Genomic DNA, 23,440 nt, shown 5'->3' on the forward strand with positions numbered 1-23,440 from the left:
CGGGGTCATGGGCGGGCTTGCGAAGAAAAAGTACGACGAGAACAGTTATTACTAATAATGCTGCTTTGTTTACTACGTTTTGGATGCATATTTGTAGGTAAATTGTCCATAAATGCTATTGTAAACTTTATACAATTGTAAAAATATTAAGGCTCCGTGCGGAATCGCAAAAAAATAATAATAATTAAAAAGATTTATTTACATTCCTATATATTTTCTATAACTCGGTCTCATAAGAGATAGAATGCGTTAAGGTTTTATTTTATGCTATTCACATTGTAAATGTAGTATTATTTGGTTGAAATAATTGGGTTTAAGATAATTTGTGATCTTAGGATTTTGCAGAAGTAGATATTTCATTATAAAAGACATTTAATTTTTTTCATAATTTAATTTAAATGTGTTATTTAGTATACATAGATGCTATTTTATGTTTTATGGAAATCTAAAATATGGTTGTAAACTACACCAAACTATACTAAAAAATTCAGTACTGTTTTATTTTGTTTAATTATATTTTTAACTCCTTTTTAAATGCATGCCAAACAATAAAAAAATCATTTTGTGTATGATGGACAGTTAAAGCGTACTTAATTGTAATAACGAAAAATAATATCAGAAGTATTTATACATATTCTGATCATTTATTTTCCCAGAGCAATATGTACGTAACCCGATCCCCAAAAAAAAGCATTAACATAAATGCATTCACCAAAAAAAAAAAAAAATTACAAGCGTACTTTTAATATTTTCGCAAGAGAGTAGAGTGGGCGGGGTCTACGGAAGCCCGTTGGTGACTGCGAACGAAACAGGAAGCGATCTCCGGCTTCTGCGCGCGTGTAGAGTGAAAGCACGTCGTTTTGTAACTGTTTGATAATTGTGAATATTTAAAAGGACGTGTTTAAATTCAGCTAAATCTATATGTTGTGTACGTGTTTATTATTCCTTGTCAAAACTAGTTTTAACTAATCGGTGACCAAGGTCAAGAGTTGTGGACTCGAGATCTTCGGCCGCTGTATGCAAGGCTACCTCATGGCCGGCTTGATTAACTTTGAGGACGAACAGGAGGTGAAGCAGTTTTTGGATAACTTAGGAGTGGAGTACAGTTATCAGTGTCACCGGGAGAAGGACCCTGAAGGTCGGTTGAGCGCTGTCCCTCTCTGGCGGGTGCTGAAGCGCCTCGGGATCCCGTTCATCTGTGTTTCCTGTGTTTCCTGTGTCTGTTCAGGCTGTCAGAGGTTGGCGGATTATCTGGAGGGCGTGAAGAAGAACTACGAGTCCGCCGCCCAGGTTCTCAAGAACAACTGCGAGGTCAATGGCCACGGAGAGAGCTGCTATAAGCTCGGCGCCTATCATGTCGCCGGCAAAGGTACCTTACAGTCAGTGAGTTTAGGGTCACGAGGATCTTAAAAGCACGCGGCCTGTTTCCAGTGTCAAGGCTGTATAGTTATGAACGGATAATTGTGTCATTGCTAATATAATTCATATTGAACTGCATGTGGATGGAATGGATTGATTGATTGAACTTAACATTTGTTTGATAAACCTAGGATTTAGTCCAAAATGTAGAAGTATAATAATTATTAGTTTGTGATTTTTAAAAGCAAATCTAAATGACTATTACTTAAATCTACAAATAAATGATTTTTATGTGTTGGAGATCCTAGTTACAATTCGGAATATTAAAAAAAGTGTGTGTGTATGTATATATATATATATATATATATATATATATATATATATATATATGTGTGTGTGTGTGTGTGTGTGTGTGTGTGTGTGTGTATATGTGTGTAATAAAATAGATATAATTTAATATTATATATAATATATTATTGTATTTTTATGAAATGTAATACACAAAAACTAATTATTTTATACAAATTATTTTATAACAAAGAATAAAATAATAGATATTTTAATCAAAATAATTAAAATTCCAAAATTAAACTAAATATATATTATATCTGAATTTTAGAGTATTTATGTTCCATATATATATATATATATATATATATATATATATATTTTTGTAACTGTATTACATGTTGGAAATATATTGAAATTGTAAAGAGTTTTTTTTTTGTTATTGCAAAAACAGGTGACATAATAATAAAAAAACATGACTTTTGAAAATGATGAAATAAACCTGAGTTGTGTTTTTGCCGATAAACTCTTCATATTTTGTATTTCAACAACTGACTGCTTCCTCTGACATCAGGTGGTGTGACGAAGTGTTTAAAGACCGCATACTCCTGTTTTATGAAGGCATGTAACAGCAAAGGGAAGAAGTCGATGGATGCCTGTCACAACATAGCTCTGCTTGCCCACGACGGGCGAGCCTTGGAGGGGGGGGTCGATGCGAAGGCGGCTCGGCGGTACTACGAGAAGGCCTGCGAGGGAGGCTTCGCCCCCAGCTGTTTTAACCTGAGCGCCCTTTTGATCCAGGGCTTTCAAGGGGTGGAAAAAAACATGCCGCTGGCTCTGAAGTACGCCCTGCGAGCCTGCGAGCTAGGACACGTGTGGGGCTGCGCCAATGCCAGTCGCATGTACAAACTGGGCGACGGGACACATAAGGATGATCGGAAAGCAGAGGAGCTGAAGAACAGGGCCAGTGAACTCCACGGACAGCAACAAGAACGCCAGCTGAAATTTGGGGAGTGAGAGATCATTGCCAGTTCACGCCCCAACCCCCACTCCCCCCCCGAACTCACGGCTGATATAAATGCAGAATAAGTTATTTTAATAAACATGTTTTTCTGTGACGCTTTTTTTGTAATAACTGTGGTGATTCATGTGTGAGTGTGGCAGTGTTAATACAAGCTATTTACTGCGCTGTATCTATAAGCGTAGGCTTATTACAGTTTAATTAAATGACTCTGTTCTTTAGTGAATTAGAATAGAATCCTTGCAACTATAGATGTTATTTATCTTCCAGGCGCAGTGTGTAAAGTGACCACTAGGTGGCAGCACACTCAAGTTAAATTCAATCCACACATTTCTTGCTGCTTTACTGTGGTCAAAAGATTGCAATCCGAACATGTATTTAGTAATTAAAACAGACTTCATTCAGTCAGTTTACCTGTTTTTGCTAAATGCAAATTCAACATGGATAGATAGATAGATATATTTTTTCAAATTATAACGCCAGATGGTCTGACGCTGACCTCCATGACCCCAGAGTGAAGAGGTCAGTGGCCGCTGTTAGTGTTGGGAAACTAGTATTTTCAATTCAAATACCGTAACCGAAGGATTTTCATGACGCTTAGTTGTGTTAACTGTTTTTGAACCCACATTCTAGAGCCAGTCTAAACATAAAACCGTCACTGTTAAATGGATATTAAAATATCTTCTCAAAGGATAATAGTCCTTGTGAGTGGTGCTGAAATGAATCTGAAACCAGTAAGCGGTGCAATCTGATTCACAAACAAATGACTCTTTTCAGTGAATCACAATCACGGCAAGACTGGTGTAGAAGTGTAAAACGCTCCCTTTAGTAAATTAAGTATAAGTATAGCTCTCAAACAGATGTGATCTTACGAACCCGTTCTTTTTAGTGAATCAACTATTTGTTTTCAGTAAACAGTACACACATTAAAACACAGAGGCAGTAAAATTAGACATGGAAGAAAAGCATACAAATAACATACACAGATACAAACGTATTGCTATGGAAAGAAAAAAAAACAACACGTTGTAAACAATTCACATCTTAAGTGCATCAACACTTTTCGAGCAAATGACTCTTATGAACCCCCCCATTGAATCAAACTCGTGCAGTGCGAATCACCCGGTTCATGTATCTCAGCGAATCAGAAACATACTGACTTCAGTTTAGTGAAACAAACTTTTAGTGAAAGACTCACTTATTTAGTATTCTCGTCATGTCCGACCCAGCATGAATTTGACTGCTTCGTCACAAGAGATACAATATAGTATAAAAATGACATCTAAATTCCCCAAATATTTCTTCCTTAAAAAGCACTAGAAGAATAACTTATTGCATCGTTGAATTCCATATGATTACCAGAAGCGATGCACACGATGCTCAGGCATTCTTCACCTCCAATGACACTGCAGCAGCAGCAGCAGAAGACCGAAGCCACGCCCTTTTACAGGCTCTCCTCCAATAACACGGCGGCAGCATCAGATTGAGCCAGTAACCCCGCCCACCCGCCAGCTCTCCTCTAATAACGTTGCAGCGCAATCGGAGCGAGCCCGTAGCCCCGCCCCCGTCGAATCAACGGACACACACACTCGCGCGCACTCGCCGCTCCTGCTGGAACGTTACAGGCGCTCGGCTGTCGTTGTTTTATATTGTTTATATCAGTTTGCTGGACCGTCGCGTGCGGCACGGGACTAACGGTCGCGGCGTCAGCCCGCGCGCGCAGGAGCACGGATCGCGAGGCGGTGAGTTTGACGCTGTTTAGTCGCTTGTGATGCGCAGTGTGCTGTTATGAGCGGGATGTTAGCTAACAGGCTACAGCAGCAGCACGCCTGTGATGAGATTAATAGCGACCGGCGACGTGCTCCGAACAGACTGAAGAGGCAACTGTGTGTGTGTGTGTGTGTGTGTGTGTGTGTGTGTGTGTGTCATGCGCTGGCTGCGTGCAGTTGGACGACTTTTGCGCGACCGTTGCTCGGTTGGGGTGATAACAAACTAGGGTTTTTTTTGCGGCTGGCTTGTACGTGTGCGTGCATTAATCTGCAGGATTAAGTTTATTCTCGCGGCGGTCGATGCAAGTGGGTGAACGCAGGATAACGGCTGTTTGTCTGGAGGGGGTTTCACGTGCCCCCCACCCCAGTTTGAATCGGGGTGTGTCACACGCACACACACACACGCACGCGAAAACGGGTGCACTTCTAATTTCTATCGAATTTTTTTCTGTCAACATAAAATAATGGCCACATTCACCACCGTAGAAATGGCACTGGCCACTGGGGCCACCTCAAAAAAGATTCCGGCACCGTCTGAAAGAGTTCACCTACTAATGCATTAAGGTTTTACAGTAGACTAACCGTAGTGCACATTGTGTTTGGCTTGTAACCGTTATCACAGGCGGGTTTAATACAATGTACGTTTAAAAACAACCCTTCTTGTTGGTGTTTTTGCACATCTCAAAACAAGCCGATTTTTTAAATAGCTAATCAAAATCAGATCGGTTACTATCGAACATTTCGTGTGTATTTATACCCTGACCTCTATTGTTAACATCCTAGATTTGTTTCGTTTGGATATTAGTCTGGTACATTATGCGACTTTTTCTAAAACAAAACAAACGCTCAACTAATGCCCGGGGAATCCCGCCTGTTGGTATATTACTGTAATATATGTATATATACTTTAAGGGCTAAATCAGTCCCCCCTATTAAGCGTGCTCTCTTTGTTTTAGACGTAGTAATTAACACCCCAAAACCGACTTGTTTACAAACACGCGTGTTTCCGCCTGAAGAGCGCCAAAACCGCATTTATTGTTCGCCTTTCGTGATTAAGCTGACACAACTTGAAGGTTTTTGAAGCTTTGTTTCATTTGAAAAGTAACGAAGATTATTGTAATTATGAGAAATGGGAGGCACACTCCGAATAATGCTTTGTGAAGTTTTGTTAAGGCATCAACAGCCCCCCCCGCCCGTCAATCTGAATGGAGATTGAATTGAGTCATCCATATCGTCCACGCATTAGAAACGCGTTACAGAATAATCATTTATGATGCTTTGCCCAATATGCCAGTTTGCAAGCAGACAGCTCACCGCGTCCTGAGCCTCGGTCAGTGTTTTTATACTGACTGGTCAACAGCACTGAATCCATTCGCAGACTTTCTGCAGTTAAAATACTTTTATTATGTCTGCCTCGCACTTATTGATCATGTATGGAAATGGGGCAGCCTTTCGGGATCCTTTTGTCTGGAGAGAACACTGTAATGTGATGAAATCGCCTAAATCAGAGTCTTGATAAAACGGCCTGATACTGTTGATTAAAAGAGGAGATGATTGGCCACTGCGCGATAACCGGACAGTCAAGTTTTGGAGGATTATGATATGATATGCTCACGGTGTGGTGGTTCGTGACTAACTGTGACTCATAATCAAATGTGTCGGAACAGGTCGGTTCGTTATGCATTTTGAACCTTGAATTGTTCTCTCTGAATTACGCTGTTTATGGCTTTTTATGGTACTTGATGCGTATTGTAAAATATATAATTGACCGATTTTTTTCTCTGTTAAAACACTTATACTGTCAAATCAGCCTATTTCGCCTATTATGTTTACATGAAAACAGCGTACTAAAAGCGGGGGCCAGGCCAGGAAAGTTAGTTTTTGTACCCCTAAAGTGCCATCGGTGTGTGCATGAAAGGTCCAAAAATATAAGAAGTTGTTTGGTTATAGTTGAAAACAGTAACATTTGCAAATCATAGTGCAGCTGTATGTTTCATTAGCGATGCTAGGGATTTTATTTTATTTAAATTTTTTCACAAACCGGTAAAAGTTTAGTGCAGAGCGGCATCATGGAAGGCAGCAGCATTTATTAGACATTTATTTATTTATTTATTTATTATTTATTACTCAACGAAGGGCATTTTCAACACAGAATTAAAAAAAAAAAGTAAACAACGGCGCGTTCATGAGAGATTTGAGTTTCGACTTCTTGGCTGACCTCTGACTCTACTAAGCTGCATTCGTTCTTAAAGCGAAATCTTTTAACTTCTCGCTGACTTTTAATGCGTTATCGCCATTCAGTATCGCTCTATCCTTGTTTGTCTGTTCTCTTTGAGCTTACGTTACGAAATGCGGATAATTACTGTTATCATTAACGCCTTAGCGTGAGCCTGGCGACCTTTTGCCTTGTTGAGCACCAAGTCTGTTGTCACTACAAGAATGCACGCAAAGTAGGCATGATTTGACCATGTGTTTGCATGGAGTCGGCCAAGTATTTGCACACCTGTGTAGAGCATTTCTGGCCGAAAGGAGAAGTATCGATGTCTTTGAGTCGCTCTGTTAATCAGATCACAACTGTATGCGAAGGTTTCATTTTCTTTTGTTAAATTTAGCTTTTGGTTTTATGGGCCTCTGATGCGTATTAGCGGTGTTATTGTATTGTCTGTCGGGATTGTTTATAGTTGAAGCCAGCATCTGGCATTGCTTTAATCCCCATAAACACTTGCTTCGTCACTCTCTTGCTTTCTGTCTTTCTGAGCGCTTCCTGTACAAATAAGAAAGCTTTGTCCTTTTTAAACTGTACTGCAAGGCAGATCCTGGTGTTGCTTCTCCAGCGCAGCTGTTTCTTAGATGGCTGTACAGGCAGGACTCTCTCTCTTTTGTTGCTCTCTGCCATCCTTTATGTCTTTACTGTGTTTTTAGGGCTATATTATCAATGTGAGAGAGTTTTGTAGGGATGCACAATATAGTACTTTGGTTATCAGCCATGGTTATTAATATTATTATTCATTTATATAAATATGTATTTATTATATTAATATAATTTTTAAAAATCTAAAACAACAACAATCATTATTATTTTGCATTATTTTGAATTAAAAATGTATATATTTCAGCTGTTTATTTATAAATTGCCTTGTCGGTTTTTTCATACTTTTGGCATTCCCAAAAGTGACACATTTTATATTTTGTTTTATTTAAATGTTACTTTAAATATTTTATTAATTTTTCAGGAGTAACAACAAAAACGTTAGAGAGACACTGTTGCATAACAAACATACTCTCACAGGTGAGAGCAAATTAATTGGCCAGAAAAAAATAAAATCAAAAATGAAATGGCCAGTGGAAATTGTGGCTGGTTAAATAAAAACCACTTCCCCCGACCAGGCCAGCAGAAAAATCTTTATTGACATGCATCGGCCCAGTTTCCTACGACAATTAAATCTTTAAACCTAGTTAGAAAAATATGTTTTTGGCCAGATCTACTCCTGATTGAACTGTCTTCATCGACGTTTTTTGCGAGACCCATCTGGTCTTGCGCTCTCTTCTTTACAAAAGAAATGCGATTATTCACAGATCGCATTCGTGAAACGGGACCCCCCTGCTCCACGAGGGCCTACCTTTCCTCTTTGTGCGCGCGTGAAGATTGCAGATCTCGTTCCGCTTTGCTTTCCTGCTCAAATGACAGGGGTTTTCTGAAACACAAGCCTCTCAGGATGGGGTGCGCGCGCAACCGCTCGCTCGAACGAGGCCTCACGTTTACATGTTGCCCGTTGGTGATTCCACTGCGTGGATAAATCGCTCTTCTTTGCCTGTGTCTCGTGTTCGGGTGGCACGTAATGGTGCGTGCTGTAGGGAGAACCAGAAAGGATGCGTATATTTTAAGCTACGGGGTCATTTGAAGCCTTTTTCCTAACATCTGTTGCAGGCCGCGCGTTTGCGGGCACGTGCGCCCGTCTTTGTGGCTATTTGTGCTTCTGCGAGGTTAAGCAGGGAGACTCTTTAATTAGTCTAATGATCAGGGTTATGTATCGTTAGGCAGCTGTTTCATTAGCCTGTTATGTCCCAGATTCCCAGTAACTTAAGAATTGGCCGTGTTTTCACGTTGCTGCAGTAATTACTAAGTTGTGCACGAATGGTTGGCGTTTCCATTTTCATCTGTCAGTAGAATTGGCTTTTACGCGCTGTGCATCACTGCAACTGTGTAATTTAGAGGACCGTTCAGAGACCTGTAGTTACAGCGAGGCTAACAGCGCAGATTATAGGAGTTTCTTCATGAGTGCTTTTTACAGCTGTTTCAAAGGAATCATGGGATATGTTTGCAGTAGCGCTTTTTATGGTATGTTGTAGTTACTCACACTCCACTTTTATGAAAATGTGTATAACAGAACGGACTAAGAGGGATGCTATACCGCCCAAAAGATATATTTCCGTTCCATGACATTGTAAAAAAAAAAAAATAATACTAGGGTTGGAAAATGTAAGCGTAAGATTTCTAAAAAAAAACTGCTTTTAATTGTTTAAAAAAGCATGAAAGGCAATTTAAATTATAGTGTTGATGTAAGTAGATTAACTAACTAAAAAAATGTTTTTTCTCTAAATAGAAACTTAATACAATGTGTTTTGTATCTCGTTCAGCCTAAAAATAGTAAGAAAGGATTTATTTTTGTTCATACTGTCCAGCCATATTTAGAATAAACAGGTTTTACAGTCTACATTTTATTTTAAAATGGACCTTTTTTCTCATATTTGAAGTTGCAATCTTTTGTAAAGGCTTTTGCTTTAAGTATTAATTATTAATTATGATAATTTTTTTTTAATCATAATGACCTCAAATGTTTAAGTGCTTATATAAATAATTAGCTTTATTTTAAGATGTACATCTCTGTTTAATTATGGAGCGAGTCATATGTTGATTCACTAACCATTGATTCACTTTGTCAAAGATTCGTCAGGGTCATTGAAAACCTGTACATCCTGAAAGATATCCTTTAACAAAAATGATTCATAAAGCCTTACTCCACCCCAAAATGAAAATTGTGATTAATCACTCACCTCCATGTCATTCCAAACTAAGGTTGAAATGATTCCTCTAAGAACTCGATTACTCGATTAAAAAAAAAAAAAAAGCAAATTATTATTCTCTGCACATGGATACGTTTTCTAAGCTAATTTATACTTTGATTTGAATGAAAACAGAGCATCTTTGTGTCGTGGCTGACACAGAATGTTTTTATACTTTTTTTAATACTTTTTATATTATATTTTGACAATGTTTTTTATACTTATATTATACTTATATTTATTTTATACTTATACATTATTTGACAGCTCTTACAACAGAAATGTTAAAGAACCAACAGTAATATTCTGTGACGCAAACCATCGCTTTTGCTCTTACAATATTTGCACAAAATGAAATGAAATGAAAATGAAAATATTATTTGTGTGTAGTTAAATGGATTACGAAAATGTATTTCTATTTTTCAGATTTTTTTTTAAAGATGTAAAAAAACACACAAAAAGAATTCAAATCAAAAGTGAGCATCCCTGATTGAACTTAATAACATAATAATGTCATGTGACAAAATTGTGAAGTGTTTATTGCTGTATACGCCTTATTATCAATCATGAAATTTGTTGCATTGATGCTTGGCATGCATCAATATATTATTGGTCTGATCCGTTGCACAATATGCAGTATTCAGTGCTAATATAGCCATAGACTTGTTTTTTTGGTAACAGTCACGACCGCCTGTTGTATAACAGCTGATTTGTGTTTTTTTTTTTTTTTTTTTTTTTGTAACAGAAACTCTGAAACTTGCAGGCTTTCACTCTTGTTCTCGTCTGACGCGCTGCAAGTAGTTTCCAGGGTAACATGAGTGCCAGTCAATGCAGTTGGGCCACAGAGGAAGTGAGAGGTGATGAGGACTGTCAGAAATGTCTTGTCTGTCTGCCACACTAGTTACCAGAGGCCCGTACGACCTCTCAAAACACCTTCACGCTGATCTCAGAGCTCCTTTGCTTCGTGATTGTCATTGAATTTTAACCAGCTGTCTGTCGACTGTTGCATCTTTAAGCCCCGTCACTAAGTTTGACAGAACAAAACGCGTGAAAGTATGAAACGTTCGCGCACCATTTACCTTCTCCGACCGATGTTTTTATATTTGAGTCCAAACAAATGTTAGCATGCTAATGAGCGTATACTGTGTGATGGATATTGTGCGTATGCGTTTCTGTTGATGCTTTGTTTAAAATGTTAGCATGTTGCTAAACGAACGATACTGTTGTGAGCGTATAACGCGTAGCACAAAGACTTATTTTACACTGAAAGTTTTGAGACTACGTTTTTCTGTATGTTGTTACGCTAACGGCACTCTGAGCATAAAATAAAAAAAAACCATAAATGTAGTATAAAATGATTATGAAATTTGCCACAAAGCTGTATGAGCAAAAGAACAATTCGTTCTTTACTTCTACATGAAGAAAACGCATGTTAAACGCATCTTACAAACTAGGTTACCTAACTTTTAAGGCAGGAGAGCACTACAGTGTCTGTGTAGGAAGCTCATGCTTTACAACTGAGCCAGAGCCAATGATCTTAATGATCTTAACTGTAGATGATGTAGTTGAACCGTGGTTTGTTTTTCCTCAAACTTGAGTTGAAATGATGACACATGGACCGATGACGGCGTCATTCAACAGCACACTCACGCGGTCTCCTGACATTGACCTCAGGCACTGGCACCTTTCATTTGTTTGTTCGTTGAAGAGAGCACTTAAAATGGCATGCGTCGCCGTGCAATTTATCTATAACCTTTCATCTAGTTTTTGGTCACCTTGTATGGTCAGTTGCATGCATGTGAGAGACGGAGGAAGAGTGTACTTGTGGTCCTTGTTTGGGTATGTGTGGGATCTTGGCTCTTTCATATCATCCCCACTCGGGATGGTTTTAATCGGCGGTTCTCAGTTGGTTTTACTTCAGAATCCAGATCTTCTGTGACCTGTACACTACTGGGTTTGATGCACCCTAGTTTTCATTTTGTGTGTGTGTGTGTGTGTGTGTGTGTGTGTGTGTGTGGGAATGAGTAGTGGTTATGATGTTGATTACTGTCAGCTGAAGATGGAGATTGTGTGCAGATGTTGCATGACGCTTTGTCAAATGGGTCAACGGCAGAATAAGACGCGCGATAAAGAACAGGAAAAGTGTAGTCTCGCGTGCCGTTCTTATAAATTGACAGAGATGCAAAAAGGTCCATCAGTTGCTTGGAAATGTTTGAATACAGCTCGCACAGATGTCATTTTCAAACCAAGCAGCTTCTTATTTGTCAGTGCTGCAAATTTGCATAACCAGTTTGAACATCTTGAATATTTTTTAAATATGCAGAATATTTCACTCAACAGTACTGAATATTGTACTCAAACTAAAATGTACTTTAGAAATTAATTAATTTTTTTATTCATGATTGGTTTCATGTGGTTGGATTTTATATATAGTGTATATATATGACACTTATTGACACACTCATAAAGGTTCATCACTAATATAATTTCTTAGTATTTTTTCTTTTTCTCTTTCTCTGTTGTTGGTCACACCAAATGACTGATTATTCTGACAAAAATAATAAGCAGAAAAAGTTTTATTAAAATAAATTTATTGTAATTAGTTTAATGAACCGCTAATAAGTGTTCTTTTCAATAATTTATTTTAGTGAAACTTGATATCACAGCCATCAGCTTCAGGATATCTCCCTAAAATAAAGAAATAAAATAAAATAGAAAAATGAAGAACATGCCAAATAAGATGTGTATTCAAATCATTATGTTCGAATTACACTTGTAACGTTTTGACATTAAATATCAGATGTGTAACTTTGTCAAACCTAAAATACAAAACAAATGAAAAATGAAAAACATGCTAATCATTATATTGATGTCATTCTATGTAATTTTATGTAATAGTGTGTGTGTATATATATATATATATATATATATATATATATATATATATATATATTTATTTTTATTTATTTATTTTTTTAAAATTGATCTGGACAAAAAGATATCGGTGGATAGCAACCATCTGTGTGTGTATAAAAATTCACAGCTGTACAGAATGCGGTTTTGTTGACCTATATCTGAAGCACCAGGTGAAAGAGATGGATGAAAAGAGAGCGGTGAACGGCTATTTACATGAAGGCTGTGCTGGATTTCTCTAATATAGGTCAAGGCTACCCAGAAGTGGTGCTTGTTGACTGCATATACAGTCTCTCGTTGTCTTCCAGTCACGGCAAACATCAACATCCAAAAAATGCAAGTTTCTCTCTCACTTCTCAAACAAGATGTTTAGAAAGAGATCACATGACTTAACACTTGAACACAAACCATGTCACAGTTGAGCAAGCTGGTGAGAGCTAGCTTCCCCTCTCTCACCACACACACACACACACACGCTCACGCTCGCTTGATCACAGCTGTGTGGGGTGTGTGTTTGGCGTGCACTTCAGAAGAACGGGAGTGCCTGTAACAGGAGGGTTGCTCTTTCTTGTTCTTACTCACACACCCAGAGACATGTCAACTTTGGCCCACTGTCGTCTGTCCTACATGAAAACAAGCATCTCTCGTATCGGACTCCCGCGTTGGGGAAATGTCACTCCATAGTCTGTTATTAACACGCAACACCGGTGCCGTTCGTCTTTTTTTAGCAGATGTAGGTCTCTGGTGTATAACGATAGGGACAGTCCCAGGCGGCAAACTCACACGCATCTTCATGAACCATTTGGTGCAGATTGGAGCCTGCTGCCATTTTCACGCACAATCGAGTTGTCGACTTTGATATCGGCGCTCATTATTGAAGTTTTCGTTTTCATTACATGGCTGGGATGCAAAGTCAGAGGAGGGACTGGTAGCTGGATCTGGTATTTAGGAGGTTAATGTCGTCAAATTGAAGGGGATTTCAGAATTAAATGAAATGCTAAATCTTTGAGGGATGAAAGGACGTTGTTGTGATATTTACATCTGGTCTAATTTTATCATGCTTATCATGCTTGTTTTGATTTCCCAAATTTTGAAAAAAGTCTTTTATCAAGGCAAGTCGAGCTTTATTGTCATTTGTCATTGACATGTAGTGTAATGAAATGTCATGGACCACGTGCTGCATACTAATTGAACATAAATATAAGTATAAAAATACAGCAACAGATATATATTTAAAAAATGCTACATTATAATACCTATACAACTCAGGCTATAACATATCCTATAAGTAGCTGACATTCATGTTTACAAGGCTGCACTGATTTAATTAGTTCTATTGTGAAGTATTATTATACTTCAAAAGAGCTGTTTTTTGTTTTAATGTATTGTAAAATGTAATTTATTCCTGTGAGGCGAACCTGAATTTTCAGCATCATTACTCAAGTCCTTACTGTCACATGATCTTTCAGAAATTACCCAAAATATATTTTTTTTTCATTCATCCCACATATGCGTGGCGGTCTTATTTAATTCAGTTTATTGTTTTTAAACATATACGAGTATAAATCAGAATGATATACAGTTATCACCGAGTGTCGGACAGTAGTGTGCTAGCCTGTGGGTAAGTCACAGCACTCTCCCATGAGCCTCTGCTGTCCGCCATATGGAGATGGTGAACTTGGACTGTCCTTGCGCTTCTCTCTTTTTCTTTCGTCTTCATTCATCCCTTGTGCTGTTTCATCTTCTTCTCCACATCTACTTTTCTAGTAGTGTTTCTGATATGTACTGTTTATGTGATTAATCTTGTGTGCAAGTATAAATCTCTTTTTCTGAGGCAGATTATCTTCCAATCTGTTCACCTGTGTTCAGTCCACCGCACTTAATACACTCAACAGCTCTCTTTCTCTCTGTGTGTGTGCGTGTGAGAGAGGGATTAGTCTTCTCCATGTTGGGTTCTTCACATGTTGCCATCAGAGAAATGTGCAGTTCATTAGGCCACCACAGATTAGTGCCAGAAAACACACACACACACACACACACACACACACACACACACAGGTTTGCAACACAGGATTGTGGGTAACGCCCAGTGTAAGGTCTCTGAACTCAGATTTCCTCTGTGTTCCTCATAACATTCACATCCTCCCTACTGACCTCACGTCACTGTAAACGTTTTGTATTAAGATGTTGATTGCATTGATGTGGTACAAGCTTTAAAATATGTACTTTTAGTTCTCATAAAATGCCACTGTATGCCACATTAGAAAGCGGTATCTGTCTTGTCACCTAGAAATTGCAAAAGCGTTAAAGGTGATCTATCATGAAATTCTTCCTTGTTTAAGTGCTTTAATCAAAAACTTGGACAATCGACGAACCTAGAAAACATTAGGTTAAAAAACAACAACTCAACAGTATTTATCAGCAGACAAAAAAAGTGCCAAATTTCACTCCCTTGTGACGTAAAAAGGGGATCTTATATTAAAGCATCATCATAATCTGCAGGTTTCCACTCGCTGCACCATCGCTGTGTTTTCACAAGGTCCTGACGCCGTGTCTTAACCGACTGTGTTTTTAAAATGAACTGGTGTGCATTTGACAGTTTAAGCACAATATTCCAAATGGCTTTTTTGCTCCTTTCGGGAAGGGGACGCCATTTGTAGGGATGGTCCAAACACAAGCGAGCAACTGAATCCCTTCATAAAGGACCCTTCCAGAAGTTTCGTTTGCGATTGTGTGATCTTCCGTTACGAGCTCTTGCAGTGCATTTTAAAACGAAGTTGGGACTAATTCCGACTTAAAAAATATGATTTAAGACGGCAGTGTAAGCAAGTTGAAGCACGTTTAGTTATAAAACTGTTAATAGTAGATAAGACACAGTGAGAGAATATTTAAATAAAATAATAAGTAGTATTCATTTGCAGCAACTGTTGGAGCGCTGAATGCTGCACGCATGCACAGCGTTGTCAAGGTAACCTTTGGTCCATCACTTCCTTCACCAAGAGAGTTTCAAACACTTACACAGGACAGAAATTCCCCACACCCTTGATAGAATACACTTCAAGGGCCCTGACCCTCGAAGGGAGTAGGGCATAGGGATGCTCACTTCCGTTGGAATTCGCCCAATGATTTCAGTGTGATAGACATGATAATCAAAACCTAATAGATTACCACAAACTATTCAGACACAAGGCCTGTGTGATTTCGTGTTGTGTTGTTATTTAATGTCCAATCTGGCTCTGCTGCTTTCAGTATCCCAAAGTTCCTGCCTGAAACACCACTCACTGCTGCTATTTTTCTTTTTTGTGGGAAGAGATATATTTTGGGTAAGGAGTAAAAAAAAAGTCTTTCTCTCTCTGCTTAAGTGTAATTTTGTGTGTCAATAGCAACTTCACATCCTCCATTGGTCTCTTGTATCCGGCACTAAAGCGATGTGAAGACGGGAAGTGCATCCGTCTTTCTCTCCTTTCTTATCTTTTTCACCTCATAATGGCTTTTCGTGTCCGCTGTCTTTTGCAGTCAGGCGTTTTCCGGCTGTTCCTCCGGGGCCTTTAGTTAGCTTCTGCCTGGACACGTCGCTCAGAGCCTCAGGCGTCCGCCCAAACAAGTCACACACGCTGGAGGGGGGGGTGTGTGGGGCGGACCGGGGGGTTACCCATTATCTGTCCTGCAGAGAGATTCAAAAGCTGTGAGCGAGTCTTTGTCCTATGTGGGAGTGGACGGGCCGTGCACACGCAAGCAGAGAACAATGTCTTGTCTATATTTAGGGAGTTCAAATCAATGTTTTGAGGCCGTTTCGCATCCTGTCCGAGCTTGTCATGCCGTCGGGTTTTAAATCTGTGTTTGTGCGACACGTGCATGGAGCGGTTCGAAAACGCAAGAGTGCTCTCAAGGGAAACTGGGAGAACGAGAACAAGAGAAGCGAGGGCGAAGAGATACAGCTGTTTGTTTAGCCCCAGCTGTTGCTTTCCTTCACGCACACACTTGCAGACAATGAAACATTGTTCTGTGACGGTCATATTCAGAGGGGAAAAACACAAAAGATTGAAGAGTGAAATTATAACGATGGCTCTCAGGGTTGGAGTACATCACAGATGTTTCAAACTGAATTGACGATGGGCTTTTTTGAAACCGGTCGGTAAGAAACCACCTCAAACATGATAGAACAAGACTAGCACTAACTCTCTTAGTACTATGGCACACAGGCCTCGTCCTGGTGACCTCTGGGAGAACAAATAGATTTGGGTCACTGAAAGTTTACGTTCCTCTTCACTGAACTGCATTTGGTGTTCACAAGTGGTGGAGATGACAAGATCAATACCCACCTGTGGAAACTCTTCACTTCAGAAGACTTTCATGTGCAACGATGTAATGCCAAGCACAATTTCTTATTGACTAGATTTTTTGTATGGTGTTAAAATACGCTTGGATGCAAAAAAAAATACACATTTGAACCATAAACACCATTGGTTGAAGCAGGAGGAATTTGATAAGATTCCACCAAAAAGCAGTTTGTCCGTTGACAGTATATGTACGCAGTGATCGCATATGATCTTTCACCTTGTTTTTCTTGTTAGAGCAGATTTGACCATTTGTAAACTGAAGGTGTCTGACTTTCTGCTTCCAGCTAATTTTAGCTGTAAAAAAAGAACTTTGTTTTACTGCTTGATATCGCAAACTTGTCCCTTACCATATTGCTCTAATGTGTTGTCTTAATAATAAATGTTGGTTTGTAGCTGAAACAGTGTTGCTATTTACTGAACTTCGTTATTCTTCTCATTATCGAGAAGGGTGGCTAATAAATTGGTAATGGTAATGTCTTGTTATCTAGCACATTCAAAGAAAACAGCTTCTGTGTTTATAATAAAGTGGATACATACAGGAAATAAGAACATTCAAACTGTGAACTGTAATTTATTTCAAGATCTGAGGCAAATCAGCGGTTGCCAGTGTCATTATGGCTATTAAAGACATGTAAAAAATAATGTATAAACAATTTTGACAAAACGTGCAAGTACAGAAGATTATCATTGAGCCGTGTAGCCGCTATGTTGCAGAAATAGAACCTGTTTTGCGCTATATATTCCCGTTTCATTTGAAATTACGTCTCCACATAAAATAACGCTGTGCATTTCAGTGGACCATTAAATTATTAGCAGCAATGAGACTTAAATTATAATTTGTCTCAAAGTTAGCTATTGGGTTACATGTTAGCAGCGTTTTACTCTTAAAAAGTATGCATATCACGCACAAGTTAGATGATCCAGTTTTGATTACGCTGAACGACTTTATCGATACTTTTCATAAAAATAATTCTGTCAGTAATTACAGTCCAAAACCTGTAAGAGCTGTGTTAAACTTCGGAAGAAACATTAAGATATTTGCGATGAAATCAAAATGCTTCATAATATCACAGTTGAACCACTGATGTCACATGAACTATTTTAATCATATCTTCACTATCTTTCTGGACCTTTCTGGAATGTGTCAATTGGATTGCAGTTTATGAAGGGTCAGAAAGCTCAGTTTTCATTCACGACTTATTTTAAAGTTTGTTACCTTCGGGAGTAGCTTCGACGTAGACAGGTTTTGGAACAAACACGCTCTCTTTTAGCTCTTTTCTGGGCATTGTTTCTGTGGTTGTGTCGAGTGTGTGTGTGTGTTTGTTTGCTGTGTCTTTTGTTTCTGTACCTGCTCTCTCAGGCTCTAGCATGTCTCTTGTTTCTCCCACAAAACCCTAAGGGCCAACTGAAATTATCTCAAGGGAGAGGGAAAAATAGCGTCAGAAAGACTCTGAGGGAGCAAGTCAAAGAACAAATGAAAGCGTGTGGAGCAATGAAAGGACAGAAGTGAAGCGTACGTGATTTATATGCAGCCAGTGTGCCGTTTGGTCTCATCTTCACCCCAGCTGCGAGACGTCTTCCTGTGACAGAGGGATTGAGAAAAGAGACGTGGAGTGAAAATATGATGATGACTCATGGAATTAATGTTGATGAAAAATACTGTGGAGCTCAGCAGAGGGAGTGTCAGTTAACAACACTCATGCATTCTCATAGGAAATAGTTCTGCAGAGTAGTAGAGCGAGATATATAAAATGTGTGTGTGTGTGTATATGCAATTTTGAATTGTGTATTTATTTATTTTTCCACATACAGTGAAAGTCAGTTGGGTTCAATTTAGCTTTGTTGGATTTTGCTATGATGTTCGTCATAAAATGCGGCCATGCAATCCTCTGGGCATGTGTTCATCTGAAGCCTCTGCTGATTTCCTTCTAATCATACTCAGCTGGTGGACAGCTTTACAGAGCAGCATGATGGTTTATCAGGCTGAGGGCCAGTATGGGGTCCATATGCCAACTCTTTCCTGAGAGTGGGACAGTGCTGTCTCTCTTGGTCTCTTTTGCGGATTGGAGCTTCGGTATAGGTTGTTAACTGCTCAGGCGAAGCCACCTCTGAACTCTGACATATCACTAACGGCCAAGTCAGACATGCTGCAACGGTGACGGCATCCGATAAGCTTAACTTCAAATCAGTGGATCAATGCTCAATAATGCAGTCACAGTATCTGAAGGGTCAAGACTTCCTTTGCACGCCCTTTCTATTGATTTCTGAACACATTACTCTTTATTTAGTGCCTTAAATACTGTTGTTTTTTTGCATGCTTGAGTAAGTTTAACATGGCGTCAGTGTTTAAAATTCAGTACTTCCATAACAGGTTAGAGGTCACAGATAAAGATGTGAAAAGCTGTGTATTTTTATAATTGACTGTCTGGATGGTTAGTTGGCCTTAATCATGAAGGAAAGCTGTGAGAAGAATTGCTATTCATATCGGCTTTAAATGGTTTAGAATTTTTTTAAATACCCTTTTTAAGAAGTTTGAATTCAGATTTCACCCAAAAAATGTAATATTTTGAAATATCAACCAAAAGTTTTAATTATAACATCACAATTTTTTTTTAAGAATCAGCATATTTCATTTTACAACCAGAACTGAGTATCATTTGCCTTCATTAAAAGATAAAATTAGCAGGAGGTGGAGTAACTCAAGTCATTCATATTTGTGAAATCCTTTTCATTTTACTTTTTCTAGAATGCTTATATTTATATAATTTGTCATTTTACAGCATTTATTTATTTTAGCTAAAGTTTAGCTAAGATTAAAAGTGTTAGGGTGCTATGAAATTTTTCTTTTTTGAATATTTCTTTTTTAAATTCAATATTAATAACCAAAATCATATCTTTTGTTGTTGTATAATTTATTACAATTGTAAGGCCCTGTGAATTTTCTAAATTTCTGTGTATTTTCCTTTTTCTTTATTTATTAGTAATCAACTGATATCATGAAATGTCAAAAAAGCAATTTAGTTCATCTTTTAACAAAGTAGTATAGATGATTTAACATTCTTATCTTACGTTCTTATATTAATATAAGGATATTTTAACACTTATTTATAGCAGTCTTATAAGAAAGCTTTAACCGAAGGACCCCAACAAGAACCATATTTCTGTTTGCTATCATTATAGGGACATTAGGACCCCATGCAGTAGAATAAACAAGTATAGGTGTGTTTGTTTGGTGCCAGTGTTTTTGGTTTGCTATGGTGTGATTCAAAACTGTGGTGTAATGATGTCAGTTGATTAATGCCACAGATTTTCTGCTTATCTGATCTGCTCCACACTAAAAACCACAAGTTTAAACACCAACACAAGATAACAAACTCTGCCATTTCCTGTAGTGCGGCGCGCTGTTTATTTAGGGGAGCGAATGTGTGCTCATGTGTGCCATGACCGTGTGTCAGTCATTACGACTATAACCCTTTTCCTATTGCTGCCGGTCGCCACAGCAGTTACCGCTTCCTCTCAGAATCCCTTGTTTCCTGTGGAGCTTCCTGTTGGCTTCTGAATCGGGCTCATAGAGAGTCATTCGGCCGAGCAAGTGCATTAAATCATGCGAGAGGGCGCTGAAAAAAAAACTAAAGGCATGCTAGATGAGGGAGTGGAAGAAGAGAGAGAGAGAGGGGGATAGAAACCATGCAGGCAGCGGATCTGGGCTCGGGCCAGCTGCTCTCGTCCCACGGGAGTCTTCAATCAACACACACACACACACACACACACACACACGCAGCCTGCTGCTGCTGCTGCCCACTTACTGGACTGCTGACACCGCCAACCTCCGGCACACGTACACTTATTGATCTTTACCGAATCACACAAAAAAGAAGGACGTGGAGCACAGGTTCCTGTCATCTTTTCTTTTTTCCTTTGTCCGTGCGACAGAGAAATTGTCCAGTCAGCAGCTCATAGATGTTGTGACAGTCGTGACCCTCAGACTCGTCACCCGCAAGGTTTTGATCCGTCAGCCGCTGATATGCTGAATGTGACTTTTTATGGACCGCCAAGGTCCAATTCAGTTTACGGTTTATGAATGTTTGATGCATTTGAAGTGGTTTCGGACAGGATGCACAACTGAATTGCAAATGTAAGTAGGCCTAAATTAAAAATGTATGAAATTTAATACTTCATTCAACTGCAGTTTAATACGGAAAAAAAGGGTTAGGCTGCTCCACCCCAAAATGAAAATTCTGTCATTAATCGATTAGCCCCATGTGGTTTCAAACCAAAGCCTTGTTCGTTCATATTTTGGATGAAAATCTTTTACGAACACCATCAAGGTCCAGAAAAGTATAAAGGACAGAGAAAGAGAATATAGTTCCTAGCCATATCAGCCTAGACAATCACAGCTTTCATTTTCCGTCGCTCTTGGTACTTGATGCAACTACAAAAGAGTCAAGTTTTAAATAGTAAAAATATCAGATTGAGTGATCTATTCTAACCCGAAGCTAAAAGTGCTCCGCCAGAACCGATTGGCTGAACGGATACAAAAACGGTAAAACTCAACTGTTGGAAAAACACAATAGTTTTGGTGTGATTGTGTTAGGCTAAGTAAAAATAAAGTTATAACGGTTCAGATTTCAGCTGAACATCCAGTATATGGTGTTCTTTCTGTAAGGGTCGAGTTCCTCCTCAACCGGACGGCCTGTAAACACATGCAAAGCAGGCCTATCACCAGCCATCAGCGTCACACTCAACTCCATTCGTCAAAATTCCTCTGCTTCTGATCAGCACTCTGTCATAGCATGTGCTGTGACCTTGGCTTTTTATAGTGTCTCTCTCTCTCTCTCTCTCTCTCTCCGGATGATAATTAGAGTGCTGACAGGCTGGCCGTTTCTCACCTTCTTTTTATACACACACACACACACACATCAATCTGCTGTTAAACAAGCTACCTGCTACTGTCTCTTCAGGACAAGCATCAACATCCTTTTCCTCCAAATTTGTGGGCAGGATTGTGTTTCATGCGCTGTAGCTGTTGGACCTGTCGCTCTATTTATGTCTCTCCTAACATCCTCAACTGTAAGCCCACGTTACCGCAGAATTCTGGCAGACACTGTTTGCTTTCCATCAGGCAGACAGCCACATGCAGACATACACAAAGTGTTCGGCTCATCCGTTCTGAGATTAATCAGGCCTGTGAGCTGCTTCAGTGCAGCACGAATTTCATTGTCATTTCATGCACACAGCTTTTCATGCCTGAGCGTTCCTCATTCGATTTCATTTTAAGGCTCACGCAGGTACAGCAGATGTTTCTCACTGTCTGTCTAAATTAAGACACACTCAATTACACACGACCGGATGACATTTAAGCCAGAGAAAGGGGAAAAAATCGTAGCATTGACTTGAAAGCCATTCAGTTTTGTTGCACTTACTCTCTTGGCTACTCATTGGTAAAATGGTTACAAATTGAATTCTGCGTGATTAGACAAAATCCAAATCATAGCAAGGGCTTCAATTGAATGAAATGAGCTGTGGGTTTTAGAGAGACGAAGCACAGCATTTACACGCGAGCAGGTCGTGATGCTGCGCCACGTGTACAACATCTCTGCATTGTTTTCTGGGTTGCTCATAACATGCACTAACTATTATCAAACTTGTAATGAGAAGTGCTTATGAACTGGCTTGTGTCAACAAAAGAGAAGCTTTAAGAGCTCCCTGTGGGTTTTAACCAAGCTTGATGGCTTAACATTTGAAAATGAAGAAATGAGACTTGTATTGAGATTTTAATTGTACAGTGAAATTTCACATTCTCTTGTTTAGTTTTTCATATGACTTAAAGAAAATGATTATATGAACGATGACTTTATAATATATTTTATAAAACAATTTATTAAATATCTATCTATCTATCTATCTATCTATCTATCTATCTATCTATCTATCTATCTATCTATCTATCTGCATGCACACATATAGAGGGGTAGTTAACACATAAATGGTGTGATATCAAAAATGCAGAAAAAAACTTAACATAGAAATAAAAAAAATATTTTTAATCTTAGTTACAAATAGCATGAGAGATTTATTTTATTTTGACATTTTTGCTGTCAGTAACATTGATACGTCAACTACCCAGCTATAGACGGATATCTAGATACCTTTTTTTTAATAGCAAAAAAAAATACTTTGAACGACACACAAAATACATAGCCCATATAAAAATGTAACAAAGTTTGCTAATCTTTTGCATAATCTGTAAGATCTTGAAATAATTTGTCAATGACTTTTTAAATGAAAAAAACATTTTTAGACTTTTTGAATGAAATCTTCACCTCAGATATGATGGAAATAGGATTTAAAAGCTGTATCAGATGTATTGTGTTACGAGAGCAAAGCATGGGCGTGAGTTTGAGAGCTGTGCTTTTTATTTGACCTGTTCAGTAGTTGTTCTAGAGAGAGCTGGCAGGGTTCTCATTTGAGGAACCTGGTGCACGAACAACTCCTGCAAATCTGCTCCAAGAAACCGGGGCTTTCCACCGACGCATTTACTTTATGTTCTGGTGGGAGTGGGATTGGGTGGTCTCTTAATCAAAACTGTGATATTTATTACACACTTTTATAACACAATGGCTTTCATAGTAGGAGGGACACACCATTGGGCACTTACGTCGTGAGCCGTTCCGTTTATTTTTATT

The 23,440-nt window shown here is 38.7% G+C and overlaps 2 protein-coding genes across 2 annotated transcripts in view; both read left to right on the forward strand.

Moving 5' to 3' along the window:
- Nucleotides 1-771: 771 nt before the first annotated feature.
- LOC122324373 (cytochrome c oxidase assembly factor 7) lies at nt 772-2,713 on the forward strand. The gene is made up of 4 exons (XM_043218741.1): nt 772-850; nt 960-1,138; nt 1,229-1,369; nt 2,222-2,713. Exons 2-4 carry the CDS (start codon nt 1,018-1,020, stop codon nt 2,662-2,664), a joined length of 705 nt encoding a protein of 234 aa, XP_043074676.1. The 5' UTR covers nt 772-850; nt 960-1,017; the 3' UTR covers nt 2,665-2,713.
- A 1,518-nt stretch (nt 2,714-4,231) lies between these two features.
- The window catches only part of ralgps2 (Ral GEF with PH domain and SH3 binding motif 2), an 89,456-nt gene continuing 70,247 nt past the window's right edge, over nt 4,232-23,440 (forward strand). The window contains 1 exon segment of the mRNA XM_043219130.1: nt 4,232-4,410. The gene's annotated coding sequence lies outside the window, so the exon portion shown is untranslated.

Source organism: Puntigrus tetrazona, chromosome 20 (genome assembly GCF_018831695.1).
Source record: "Puntigrus tetrazona isolate hp1 chromosome 20, ASM1883169v1, whole genome shotgun sequence".
In the NCBI taxonomy this organism is placed as follows: domain Eukaryota; kingdom Metazoa; phylum Chordata; class Actinopteri; order Cypriniformes; family Cyprinidae; genus Puntigrus; species Puntigrus tetrazona.

What these genes read in the sequence shown, in the direction of transcription:
- LOC122324373 (XM_043218741.1), top strand. Translation starts at nt 1,018, where the DNA reads ATGCAAGGCTACCTCATGGCCGGCTTGATTAACTTTGAGGACGAACAG. An exon ending in CCGGGAGAAGGACCCTGAAG is followed by an intron (nt 1,139 to 1,228) that starts GTCGGTTGAGCG and finishes GTGTCTGTTCAG; the next exon opens with GCTGTCAGAGGTTGGCGGAT. An exon ending in CTATCATGTCGCCGGCAAAG is followed by an intron (nt 1,370 to 2,221) that starts GTACCTTACAGT and finishes CTCTGACATCAG; the next exon opens with GTGGTGTGACGAAGTGTTTA.